This window comes from Hippoglossus hippoglossus, chromosome 19, assembly GCF_009819705.1.
Source record: "Hippoglossus hippoglossus isolate fHipHip1 chromosome 19, fHipHip1.pri, whole genome shotgun sequence".
Classification (NCBI taxonomy): Eukaryota; Metazoa; Chordata; class Actinopteri; order Pleuronectiformes; family Pleuronectidae; genus Hippoglossus; species Hippoglossus hippoglossus.
Window position 1 is genome coordinate 5,629,392 of NC_047169.1, and position 13,965 is coordinate 5,643,356.

The window sequence follows — 13,965 nt, forward strand, 5'->3', positions numbered from 1 at the left end:
TGCGTGTAAACAGTAAAACAGCTAAAGAGAAGGGAAAAAAACGAAAGCGTGGATTTTCTTGGAAATGTGGAATATCAAGGTGTCACTTTTAAAACAGAACTGTGAAGTCATTTATAAAAAGAATTTTCAACGTTGAATGACAACTAAGCTAATCATCCCCCCCACCACATTAAACCTCTCCTAACCTCTTAACTTACACACGGCTCAACAATAATAGCAGGTATATTTTAACTGAAGGTGAAGTAACACAACAGACACAGGTTTGGTAATGAGGGAAACATGTGTTCAAACAAACCCTGGATTGGAGCCTGCTGCCATTTTTCTAACATTGGACCAAATGATTTCTGCTAAATGTTTAGTTGACATCAGTAAAAGGCCGAAAAGGTTAGAGACACATACATTTCATTTTTTCTGTGGTCCAAATTCGACAGACTTAGGAAAAATATATTGGAATTTACAGAATTTACAAATTTTAATATTTAAAGACACAAGTAGAAAAGTCAGAAATCTTCCTTTATGGAAGATTAGATGATTGTTATATTATGATCATTATCAACTGGTGCATTGCCCCATTGTAAACCTGCCTGTTTGGAATGGGCTGTTTGCATTGGCTTGGCTAATGCTCCAGAATTGACCCTTTTCATTAATGAGTCCTACGCAATAAACTGTCACTTTTTATTGTTTGTGTGCAGGAGGTTTTGGGCAGAGATTTTTATGAACCTTCCACCACAGACGAGTTTGAATTCTGTGTGTTCCTCCTGGTTTGTCTGTGATGAAGATTTAATAGTCTATGTTTTTCATCAAATTAAACCTGTTTGTTTGAGGTAAGCAAGCTACAATGTCAAAATGTGTGATAAACAGAGCCAGCCTTAAAGTGACCAGTAACAACTGTGCTTCGCCTGTTTGAATGTTGCTAAAAACATCCATAAATACACGTATTCACATGCGCTTGTTCAGCAACCAAATTATAATAAAATCACATTTTAGAACTGGATTATAGTTTTATTACATTTGTTACTAAGGTCAATACATGTTCACTTCCTGCAAACAGAGATACCTCAGCTACATTTCTAACTGGCTTTATGGACATGTTGCTATGGGGAGTGTCAACAGAGGTGTGATCGAAAAAAGCATTAACTGCCTCTGCGTCGTTTCGCCAACTCTTTAAGTCCAAAAGTCACTTAACATTTATTGCCATCCTCAGCCCCACCCAGCCGGCTGTTCCCGGTAGTGACAGTTGCGATTAGACTCAGGACGTTAGGTTCGAGAACAGGGTGGAGGGGCGCTGACACATGTCACTCCAGATCTATGACTGCATGATTTCCATAGTGGCCCCTCGTTCCCTGCCTGCTTCACTTCTCTGTCTCTGTTCATTTGTATGTTAACACTTTGTCGTTGATTGACATTCATCAGAATGTCTCTATGCTTTAGCCAGTTATGTAAGAGCTACTCAAATAAGACAGGAAACCAAATAATTTGATCAATATTTAGTGTTGTCTTTGATAAACTGCATAATTATTGGACAGTCCTGCCAATGTCAAAGTTTCGACATTCTCCCTCTCTACAATATCTGATAATGGCCGAGGTCAGGGAAAGATTGTGGTTATTATAAATAAACTATAGTTCATACTTATCTGGGCATAATCATTGACTCTAACTTGACTTTTAAGAGGGTCCGAGTAGCGTAAAAGCGAGTCTGGTGAATTTTAGACATATTAGATACAAACCAGGGAGGCTGGAAGTCAGTCAGAGTCGGGGGTGCTGAGACAGAGACTATATACAGTATTTACATCCTATTCAATGCAGTGCAGCAGCATCGTGATTTTTGCATTAATTTCAATGGTCAGCATCATTTGATATCCATTTCTTTTAGAAAGTTTGACATGTCAACATACAGCAAACTTGGCTTTAGGGCCACTAAAAAAAAATTACTAATTTAATCCTAACTTTTTTTCCACCACTGGAATCCTTCAGGGGGTGAATCTCTTTCCTTAACATTGCTAGACAGGCTGTTTTTAAAGGTTTGTCCTTGATTTCTCATTGAATAATTCAAGATCTCCATGAAAGAAAAATCTGAAATGTTTAGGGGGCTGATGCAGTTTGGTGTAGATCCAAATAAAAATCTGGATCTACAGCCATTCTAGTGTCTAGTGTCAAGTTTATTGACCTTTGACAGTTTAATGTATGATCTTGCGCCACCACCACTTAAACAGTGTGTGTCACTCGGCAGAGACACTGTTAGTGACTGCTGGGCGTCAGGCAGAGGTGATCGCTTGATCACAATCTCCCACCTCCATTACAGAGAGTTTACAACAACATCATTGACCTTTGATTTTCTAACATGGACACTATTTTCTATGATGTTTTTGATATAAGGTGCTGTTTGTGTATTCGGTCAGTTGTTTGCTGTAAATAGTTTTACCACACTGGCTTTTATATTGTCATGCCCAGATTTAAATAAGTCATATAACATTTCTATTGTGTTAAATAAACGAATAAACTAAACTAAGGTCGGGAGACTGAAGCTCTTGGAAAAGGTTCAGGTTTATAGGCCGATTACACCTTATCTGACAGTGACGTTCGGGTCAAGTGCGAGTGAAAGCACTTAGCTCCTATTAATTTGAGGCTGCTGAAACATGGTTATTGACTCCGTATAAGAGACAATTGCCACGAAAACCATGCGCCACTTTAGCCCCTCTTTAAGTGTCCTGGAAACGGGTTGTTTTTTTACAGCCATCAGCCGTCAACAGCAGGAAGTGGCTGTGAAAACAAAGGACTCTCACTGACAGTGAAGTACTGCATCCCAGCAGCCATCAACTGGGCCACTTGTGAGTATCTGTCAGGAGATCCTGAGCTACTTGGAGGAAAACAGCTCCCTCCTCTGGCAGCGGGCACTTTTTAAATCTCAGGTCGATGGAACTCATTGGGATAAAAAACATCTTCTCAGTGGACAGATCACATGACAGACTGTAAAGTGGATTGACTCACAGTGGGAACAAAGTGCAGCCACTGTAAGATTGAGTGCATTCAAGTCTCTCTGTAGTAAACTGTATTTTCTACTGTGCTGCCCCGACCTCGTCTGGACCTGGTGCTGCCGGATTCTGGCAGAATCTGGTGTTGGTTTAATTTCAGGCTGACCATGTATTCATATAGTGACACAAAGCAACAGTTGACATTAAAACGTCAAAGAATTGCAAAAGTAAGCAGTTCTATTTTGTGTCCTGTACAAGTCACATACATAAGTAAAATTTACAGGGAAAACTTATTTGAGGCAAATTTATGATCATGCATCTATTTTGTAACCAATAAAATTACGGCTTACTTACATCAACCAATCATTCATCATAAGGTATGAACAACTTTATGACGACAGCCTTATGAAATTACACGATCACAATATAAAAAGGCCTGATTAATATATATATATATATATATATATATATATATATATATATATATATATATATATATATATATATATATATATACACACACACACACACACACACGTGCAGGGTCTGACATCTCTCACCTTACCAGTGACCTGCAAGATTTGACTATATTTACTCACGCCTGCAACCATTCCTTTCAGATCAAGGTCATGTAACCTGAACTGGAACACAGATTTCTACCTGGGCATCGTTCAGCCATTACTGAAAAGGCAAACTTACAGGGACCCAAAAAAAAAATAAAGAACCATACACATTTTTTTGTAACAAAAAGTTTTATTGGCTTCTCTAATCCGTTCATCATCTCAATAACAGGTACAGCCTGGGAAATCATATCACAAGGGGTCTAGAACAAATAAGACAAAGGAATGGGGAGGCTTCTGCTACAAAATTTGGTATTGAGGTGACAGAAAAAAAAGCCATACAAAAATGTCTTTATCATGCATACTGGAGAAAAACTCAAAAAAAATAAAAAATAAAAAAAAAAGATTTGAGAACACACATTTTTAGTGTTTTTGTACATTTTTGTAAACAATATCCTTCTAGAGATCATATCAAAACACATTATGGCAAGTAACAAAAATAAGGGATATAACATGAGAAAAATGAATGTTCTATGAGGCATCTAGAATGCAACACTGCTTGGCGTGGATGTTTTTACAGAAAAGAAAAAAAAAATACATTTGCATTTTGAGTCATTTTACTCAACAATTGTAAACACAGGCAGTGTTAAATGATTATACAATATGTCGAACCTATACTACAAATATTTCCACTACATACATGAAACTCGTGTCCCTGCTTTCTTACGCTTTAGTGATATGAGGTATATTTAGGTCAATCTTATTGTCTTTTTTTTTTCTCTCTCTCCATTAAAAAGCATAGTGTGTTTGGAGTGACGTGGCTGGTCAGTCTTTGTTCCCTGTGATCTGAGCAGCTTCAAAGTCTCTTGGCTGTGGAGCTCACAGACATAGGAAAAGGGAAAAGGTGGGGTGGGGGGTGTCTCACAGGAAATCAACTAAATTAAATATCAACCCTGGCTGCCAGGATAGAATGGCTCGAGCCACGGAAGACAAAGAAGGCCATTGTTTATTCTTGTGAGTGCAGGGCTGCATTTTGGGGAGGGGAGGTGGGTATAACTTAACTTTTCAGTTTCTGAGCTGTTTTATTGAAGCAGTTTCTTGCAATTACTAAAACTGTGGGGTGGGGGGGAAAATAAAAAAATATATAAAACGGGGATGGGGGGGGGGGTAGGGTGTAGGTCCGGTGATTACATGCAAAAAAAAAATACCTGCTACTAAGTTCTGTTGTGGCTAGTGGAGAATAAATAAAAGGGTTTGGGATAAAGATATAAGGGTTCCAGCATGTCAGCCTGTCTCTCAAAACACTTAAATACAAAGAGGTACTCTCAAAATATTGTATAACAAAATTATGGCAAAAAAAAAAATCATCTTTTTACAACATCACCCGACAAACCGTAAGAAGAAAAATAATCCCTCCCCGAGCCCTCCCTCTCTTCTACCCTTGAAAAAAGCAACAAAATACACTTAAATGCCCGTCGTCATGCCTAGTCAACCCCTATCAAAACCCATTAGACAATAATCCAGCCCCCCCCTTCCTCCCACCCTCCCTCCCAACCCCCATTCACAGTTTTCTCCTCTTAAAATAATATTAAATCATTAGCATAATACTTGCGTATCACATATGCAAATTGAATGGGTTGTTGTTGTTTCCAATGATGATTTGTTTGTTTTTTTAAAAGTGCTTGTTTGATTTCATTGACACAAAAAAAAGGAACAGCAAGGAGTGGAGCAGAAAAGTGGTGACTCGTTTTTTTTTAAAGACAAATAAAAAAAAAAAATCACTTCAGCAACAGCATGATAAAAGATCACGGATCGGCGTTCATTGCATTCTGAGGCAGCCATGACGGCGATGAGTGGTTTTTGTTTTTGTGTCTCTGCTGTCTTTTCTAGCGGTCGCTGGTGGGCACAACTAGAGGAGTGCATGGTCAGACAGACTTCGTCACCTGACGACGGCGCGTGCCAAGGAAACAACGGTCAGTTATGTTCATCAACATCAATTTGTACTACCTCGTGTATACATGTGGGCTCTCGAAAGAAACGTGGATGTCTTCACATTGACACAACAGTACCATAATCTCGACAAAGCTACGCGCAGTAGAAACCAAACATGATCGGGTCTTGTAATTTGTTGTTCTGATGAGTAAAAAATAAAAAAATACAACAACGCAAAAACAAAATCAAAGCTTTGTAGTCTCAAAGTACACCTGTAAAAACTGTGCTAATTGCATCTCATAATACAAAGTCTTATTACACAATTTTGCCTATTTTCCTGAGTTAAAAGGTTTCTTGTAACAGACAATATATACTTTTTTGCCATTTGAATTCTGGGCCTTTCCCTGCCACAATTATTATTATTGAACGTATCAACATTATTCATTATTACTTTACAATGAATGGTTTGATGATTGGTAAAACACAAGGGTTCAGGAAAGAAGAAGAAAGAAAAAGAACAAATCAAGCAATGTCATAGCTACCCTCTAAATGTTTTAAATTACATTTAAATCTACGGTACGTTCATGTCAAAAAACACTACTCAGAAATTAAGCGACTAAATACATAATAAAAATGAGCATATTTTAAAAAATTGCATTTGAGGCCATGGAAGACCCTCCCTGGTCATTTTGTATTAACATTTAATGGCAGTGTTTAAAAAACAAAACTTTGCTACAAGAACAAAATTAGGAAGGGTATAGGGGCCGTATGGACAGTAACAGAACGGCCCCCAACTGGATTCACCTTGTTTGACCCTTATCTGAAACTTTGGCTTGTCGGGGTTTTTGATCCTGTACCCACTGGCTCACTGACGTCAGCTAACAAACTGGTATACCCTGAGAATTCTGACACTGGAGTCCGTATTCGATGATCGACCTCTGCCCCAGGATCACTGCCATAGCCCAGAGGGGTCCGCCGCCCTGACTTGAACTGGGAACCAAAGGCCTGGGCAAAGTTCTCAATCTGGTACATGGTTTCTTTAGGGGGGTTCAGAGAGGACAGGTCTGGGTAGCTGGAGCCGTTGGTTGGTGCAGCGTTTCCTCCAGCCTTGGGTTGCTGCCCCTTGGAACCGTCTGACGTGGCAGTCAGGTCCTGGGGAGGTAGGTTGAAGGTGCCAGGAGAGTGCTGCTTCTCCAACTGCTCGGTCAGCTCCTGAGATGGAGTCAGCTGCTGGTGGCTGGTAGGTTCCAAGCCGAGGTGGTAACCTGCCTGGGAGGGCGAGCCGACGAGCATGCCATAGTGGGACTTGGAGGAGGTCGAGGAAGAGACGGATGACGGGGCAACGATGGGCACTGGGGAAGAGACAGCAGGCGGGTAGCCACAATCCAGTGGGGATGTGGTGTAGACGTGTTTGTCAGAGAAAAGGGGCCCCGTGGGACTGGAGCTGCTGGACAGGAGAGGGAAAGGCCCCGTTGGACCCAGACTGGGGAAGGGCCCACTATGGCTGGTGCGCTCCAGGGCTTGCAGGAGAAATTTCGAGTACTCGCTCATCACTGCCGTTTTATCACCACCATTAGGCGAGTCATCGTCCAGCTCGGGGGTTACAGGGGCTGCTGGTTGGAGGTCAACGTGGTGTGGATGGTCTGACAAGTCGAAAGTCACGTCATGGTGGTGTGTCCCCTCTGGCTTATGGCTATAATGGTCTAGCAGGCTTTGCAGTACCTCATCTGGAATGCCCGACTTATCGTGCTTGAGGTCCAAGGGCGACGTGTCCAGCATGGCCAGCGTGGGCTCAGGCCCCAGGGAACCCTGGATTACACTATTGCCTTGGGTTGCCATGTGAAGTGAGCTGGCTCCATAGTCATTGTTAACTGCATGGAGGTAGCGCCGCTTTTTCACAAACTGCATTGCATCATCGTAGTTGCTGCTGCTGGTGGTGGGCCCCTGCTTGTTGCCCACAGTTCCCTGGAGTAGACCCATGTTGTCAAGGCCAGAATCCTCCACATGATCCATGGAGCCATGTTTCTGGCCCAACAGTTTTTGTCCATCAGTACTGTCATCCAGAGAGAGGAGGCCCTTGTCAAGGCCTTTGCGGCCAGCTTTTTTAAAGACCAGTTTGGGAGTGCGACCCTGCATGGCGGGGCCAGAACCTGAGGGGTGCTCCATGCCGAAGTCCTGAAGCCCCATGTCTCGGGCCATCCCCCCAGAGGATGAGGCTGCTGCCGCTGAAGCATTCTTCTTCCTCTTGCGCTCACCGCCCTCTCCATTTTTGGACTTGGCCCTCTTGCGTCCGGAGGTGGTAGAGTTTCCCTGAGTGAGTGAATAGCTGCCGTGGCCTAGCTCCGCTTCGCTGAGCTCCAGCATGCTTGGGTCCAGGCCCTTCTTTATGGCTTCTCCACAAGTCCGTTTGTGCTTCAGTAACCGGTCTGTTCTAGAGAAAAACTAAGTGGGCAGAAGGAAAACAGACAGAGAAAAGTATAAGCTTAGTTTTGCAGTTTTTCTTTTTATCTTCAACAACAGGAACATTTCTGCAGAGTTTAAGTAGCTTCTTTATATGACCACTGCAATTAATGAGAACTTTATATTCCCTGATCTCTTCTGACACAACCATGCCTATGAGACAGGACTTAATGGATTTCATTAAAATCATATACAAAGTCAAAAGGGAAATATCTTAAGGGTAAACAGTTATAAGCTACTTGATAAACAAACTAGATGTTGCCTACTTGTTGGCAGGTTTCGCAGCGATATGGCTTCTCGCCACTGTGTGTCCTTTTGTGCCGCTCCATATGGTACTTCTGGATAAAGCGCATGTTACACTGGTCACAGCTGAAAGGCTTCTCTCCTGCAAAAGAGGGCAAAGACAGTGTTAGTACACCACTCCAGTTAAACTTCTATGAACCGACAAACTGCAAACAAAAGAAGGCATTGATTGCTTCCAACACCATTTAGTAAACGATATTTCCACGAACAGAAACTCACCACTGTGGATCTTCTCATGCCGCTGGAGGAGGTACTTCTGAATGAAGCTCATGTTACACTGGCTGCACCGGAAAGGCCTCTCACCTGTGCGATCAAGAGTACAACCATCCGCTCACCAAATTAGTATATGCACAGCTCGTCATGGTATAGTCACCATGACGAGGAAGTAACATTTCAAATGCCAGGTCAAACACCTTGTGCATAAGAACAGATCGAAATAAAAACAAAGAGGCTCACATACCTAACAGTCTACAAACAAGAAGCACAAAAAAAAATCCAATATATTGGATATACTTTGTACTTCATTGTGAATTTAGAATAGCACTGGGCCTTCAACAATAACAATGTTCCTATGTCTAAATGATCATATACAAATATACTGCAAAATAAAGTTATACATAATTGGAATAAGGACACACAAGTGAACTACATAAAAATAAACTGAAGCTGTAAAAAGTGGAATTTTCCCTTTAAATAATTTATGAGGTCGAATTCAAAGAACCATGTGAGTAACTTCCAGAAAAGAGCATGACTAAGACGTCCAGAAATACATGAGTAATCATCAAGTCATACCTGACTTCAGTGACTGTCTGGTTTTTAACAGTCCCAGGCAGTTCAATCGCTTCCTGACACTGAATTTGTTCTGAGAGTGTTGTGTTAAAATGGTAAAGCTTATTTTGTATTTCCTTTGTCAAAATTTGTCAGTTGCATTACAGTGTGACAGAACATTTTATCATATAAAGAAGCAGAAACTGTCTCATAGTTGATTTAACATGTTGTGTGTGCATCTCACATAAATAAACACTTCCCCCCCATAAAAAGCTCTGATCAGCAAAGCGAGCATTATATTTCAAGTGATGAAAACCTGAAGAGAAGAGTAAAGCTTTCAAAAGCAGCGAATGTCTCTCACCTGTATGTATGAGCACATGTCTGCGCAAGTGGTAGGAACTGCGGAAGGCAGCATTACAGTGCTCACAGATATGTGGTTTTGAGTTGGGGGACAGGCAGGCTCCATCTGGATCCAACATCATGGACTACAAGTAGAAAAGAAACCATGAGTCCAAGAGGTACATGTAAATTCTGTTCACTTTCCCTCAGCATAGTTCAAACACATTTAAAGACTTAAAGCAATGTAGGTATCAGACAATCTTGTGATGTACAGATGCTTTTAAGCAAAACAAAATATTTTTCTGGCGTAGTTTAGGAGAAGAGAAAAAGAGAATAGAAAGGAGATTAACCTTCGAAGCATCGTTACGTTTCCTTCGGGCTTTGCCTCCCTGCCCGTCCCCATTGCTCCTCCGCCCTCTTCTACCTGAGGACTCTTTTGGCTCTTTACCCGGTCTTCCAGGAATCTAAGGACAAATAATAGAGTATGTATACCACAGTCTGTAGATGGCAGATAGGGGCTTCTTTAAAAGTACACAGCAGTCTATACAACCCAAGTCTGTACATTATAATTCCTGCTATGGCAGTAAGAGGGAAACTAAGCAGAAATAATGCAGTATGACTCGAAACATTATGTAGAAACATGGTGTCTTCTTACCGGTTCAGCCAGGCTACGGACGTTGCTGAGACTGAGGTCATGCAGGAGCATGTTCTGGTGATTTTGGTGGTGGTTGCCAAAAGACATGTCCTGCATGTCATTGCCACTCTTCCCCGCGCCCCCTCCAACACAGTTCATCCCCACTCCTCCACCCCCGCCATAGAGGGGCATGCGGTAATCCAGCTCATTTAGCCGCTCCTGCTTAATGCCCATGCTGTGGAGGAAGCCCCCGGTGTTTACAGCATTGGCGCCCTGGTGTTCCGGTGGCGAGTCCCGTTCTTTCTTCAGGATCATCTCCTGGGAAAGCTCGCCCATAACGGACTGGGAGGCCAGCCGTGTAAAGCTGGTGACAGGTGGCAGGTGGCTGAACATAAGCATACCTGGTGCAAAATTTGGGTCCATGCCACCGTTCCGCAAAAACTCATTGGCTAATTTGTCTTGGATAATACTCATGATCGTGCTTTTGCTTTGTGCAGGGGAGAAGGAGGGCAATGTGTCTAAAGAGGAATGCAGGAGGAGAATATCCTGAAAGAGAGGGAATAAAAAGAGTCACATTAAGTATTGATGATTACACAGATGAATACAATGCAAAGTAACTTTCAAATGTTGTGTTAATGATAACATCTCATCTATTAAGTAACTGCTACATAGCCCTCAGTGTTACGTGTGCACCACAACGTTCTCTGAGTTTCCCCTTAGTCAACCATTAATTACTTTATTGGATTTAGTAGGCTTTAGGTTAACGCAAGCACTAGTTAGGTAACTGGGATCCTTTGTAAGTGTTTTACACAAAATATATACATGATACAATGTCAGGAGAAAAGTGAAACTGAAATAAAGTGCTGCAGTATGAGAGAGCATATTCAAAAAATTAAAAAATGGTTTGATTCAAGTAAGAGGACACTTATACTTTTCACATTTTTTATAAAACCAAGGTGATTACTCTACTTTCCATGTCTTTATCTCATCAAAGACTTTTAGCAGATTTTACTTCAGTAACATGCCAAACCTTACACTATGAAAAGGGTTTTTTCGATCTCTCTCACATATTCATGTTATTCTACTCTATTCTGAGATCAGACACCAGTGCTTCAATATGAACATATGAATATGTAACATCCCTAGAATATCGGATTAGAAGGAAAGTCCCAATACATCTAAATATGGGTTTAAAACCTCTAAAGAAACCCACATTACAGATGAATGTGTCACTGCCTGGGTGACTACACAATAAACAAATGTGGATCTCTGAACTTAAATCACCCACAACAAAAAAAACAGTAGAGCTGTTCTTAACTGTGTCTGTGATATTTAATCCACACATCACATTGTTCCACTGTTCCACACGTGACTTGGATTACAGCCATAATATTAATAAAAAAATCGGTGTTTTAGCTTAATTGGCTTTTTCGAGATCTTTTTTGTTTTAGCACTTTTGATTCAAGCCGAATAAACCACAACAACACTCGGCTAATAAACCCCAGCGTGGAGGCAAAATCTGGGGGCATCAGCTCCGATATTGGACAAATTAATCGGTTCACAACACGTCGCCTAAAACAAACGATATTTGGGTCAAATCCAGCGAGAGGTTCCGGGGAGTTCGGGCCGCGGTGGGGCCGATGAGCAGGACGAGCATGGAGGAACGAGCGAGGAGGAGGGGGGGGAATTTATTGTTTAGTCTGGAGCTGCGAGACACCGAATCCAACAGAAAGCGGATGGAGCTTTTGTGATGCATAACAGTTAGCATGGCTAAAGCTAGCCGCCTAGCCACAATGAGACACAATCAACCAGACCCGCGCGTCCTCAATCAAAACAAGCGATTAAATCCTCCTGAAAACCACAACCTGTCGTTTTGGACAAAGACAGAGCGACACTTTAAGTCACGGGATGTGAAATAAGTCCCGTTTGTGGTAATAAAAAGTCTTAATTTCATCCGTTGGGGGGGGGATCAATGTAACGCAGCGGTTAGCCTGCTACCCAGCGTTGCTATCGGGCTAGCTAACGCACATCCACGACCTGATGCCGTTTTCGTGGCGTCTTTAAACGGCGAGTGGAGTCGCCGAAAAACCAGCGATAGGAGAGAATAATGGAAGCGGGGGGAGCCGGAGGGGAAACAGGCGGGTTGCTGGGAGTCGGGTCGGCGGCGCGAGGTGCTCATTCTTCGGTCCCCGAGCTTTGATGACGCTCGTGAAATCAAATCTGTCTGCGAGCGACGCTGGCGCTCTATTTATTGATAGCTAACTTTAGCTGCGATAACACCCGGGCAATGCTCACCGGCAGGCCGGGGACTAGCGACACACTCCCCGGCGACCAGCGCCCATGTCGACCCGGTAGCCGGGATCCGAGCTGTGAGTTAAAGTGTGCGCGTCGAAGGTGTTTATAACAATCAGGCTGCCACGAGCTAGCTAGCTAGTTAGCTCGTTAGCTGCTAGCTGCCCCGACCGAAAACCCGCATTACGGCCCATGCAACAGAAACAATGATGCTGCCTCTCGCCGCGTCTCCCCCGAGCCAGGCGCCTCCGTCGCGTGAAATCTCGACAAAGACCCCGCGCCCGTCCCGAGTAAAAGGTGCCCCCGGGTCCGCACTCACCTACACATGACCGCAGTGGGGTTCAAACGTGGCCGCGTCGTCTCCGTGGTCGCCGCTTCGGGGTTTTATTGCCAAAACATTGTTCTCCGGCGGCCGCTGCTTTCTTCCATCTTGTCCCGGCGCGGGGAATTGTGGGTGCAGCGGACGGGTCGTGAGAGGAGACAGGCGAAGGCTGCAGAGGTTTGAGAGAGGGAGGGAGGGAGGAAGGAGAGAGAGAGAGAGAGAGGGTCACTGGACGGTGAAAACACACACACACACACACGAACACACACAGGAGGAAGATGATTTAACACAAACATTCATGTCATACAACGCAACACACCGTCGCATTTCCCCTTATAAGATTGCATGCACAGTGTATTTTGTCCATGTTTTCACTTTATTACCCACCAACTGCAATCGTTCAGTTTATTGCTCTCCCACATAATCAATTTCCCCAATAAAGCATTAAGGTCACAGATGAGACCATGGATTGTTTGGCTGTAAGTAAAAGGAAATGCTAATTATCATCAAGGCTGTAAACAAGGCAACGGCCCCCAAAATATCTTTGGATTTTTAATTTAATAGTAAATATTAAATGAAATTTGCAGGGTCTATATTCTTATTTATCCTTACCTGAGTAAGAATTTGGTGTATTTATAGTAAAATAGTGATCTTTACTTATTCTCCATTGGGCCACTATATGTCAAAATTTGTAATTAATTGTAAATTTGTCATGAATTCGCACAACACAAAAGTGCAATACCCGAAAAATGAAGACCCTATATTCTTACTTAAGTATGAATATTGTATAAATAGTACAATAGCAGTAGTAGTGATAGTAAGTACTTTTCCTCAGGTTTAATGAGAAGTACTTCATTTACTAATGGATGCACATTGTTCAAAGATTAAATAAGATAAGATGAACCTTTGTTGATCCTCCGTAGAGTAAATTAACAATCCACACAGCAGCACAAAGGAAAATTTTGTAAGTATAAAAATATGATTAAAAATAGAAATTCTATATACAATTAAAAGTAGAAATTTAGCCATGACGTGGATGAAAGAAAAATCTGTGTGTAACACGGTTCTGTCACATTTGGCAGCAGCTGCCTGATGAACTAAATAACACCAGTATTGTTACCAATACTAATGTGGTGTATCAGTTGAAACCATCCGTGCCCTGCAGCTCCAGACCATGAGGCCTCCACAAGCTTCACTGGGAACTGATTTCAGATAATTTGATAATTTACACATTCCATCAGATAATTTGCACGACTACAATATCAACTCTCATGTCAATGGCCCCATGCTGTTGAGGCTATAATTCTTAATATGTAAATACAGCAGGCATGAAGTACCGACCTTCTGACTGTTATTATTGCAGAGATAATTGCTGTTATTATT

The 13,965-nt window shown here is 42.3% G+C and overlaps 1 protein-coding gene across 3 annotated transcripts; it reads right to left on the bottom strand.

Moving 5' to 3' along the window:
- Positions 1-6,148: 6,148 nt before the first annotated feature.
- Positions 6,149-12,839, bottom strand: znf281b (zinc finger protein 281b). Of its 3 annotated transcripts, none has more exons than XM_034570227.1 (7): positions 12,580-12,839; positions 9,990-10,514; positions 9,685-9,798; positions 9,357-9,480; positions 8,447-8,530; positions 8,191-8,309; positions 6,149-7,906 (listed from the first exon to the last, which is right to left on the bottom strand). In XM_034570227.1, the coding sequence occupies exons 2-7, from the start codon at positions 10,440-10,442 to the stop codon at positions 6,281-6,283; spliced, it is 2,520 nt and encodes an 839-aa protein (XP_034426118.1). In that variant the 5' UTR covers positions 10,443-10,514; positions 12,580-12,839; the 3' UTR covers positions 6,149-6,280. The 3 variants fall into 3 exon arrangements, with proteins under 3 accessions (XP_034426118.1, XP_034426117.1, XP_034426115.1); XM_034570226.1 differs by having other exon boundaries at positions 8,447-8,539; positions 12,584-12,706; XM_034570224.1 differs by having other exon boundaries at positions 8,447-8,539; positions 12,580-12,706.
- Between the last annotated feature and the right edge of the window lie 1,126 nt (positions 12,840-13,965).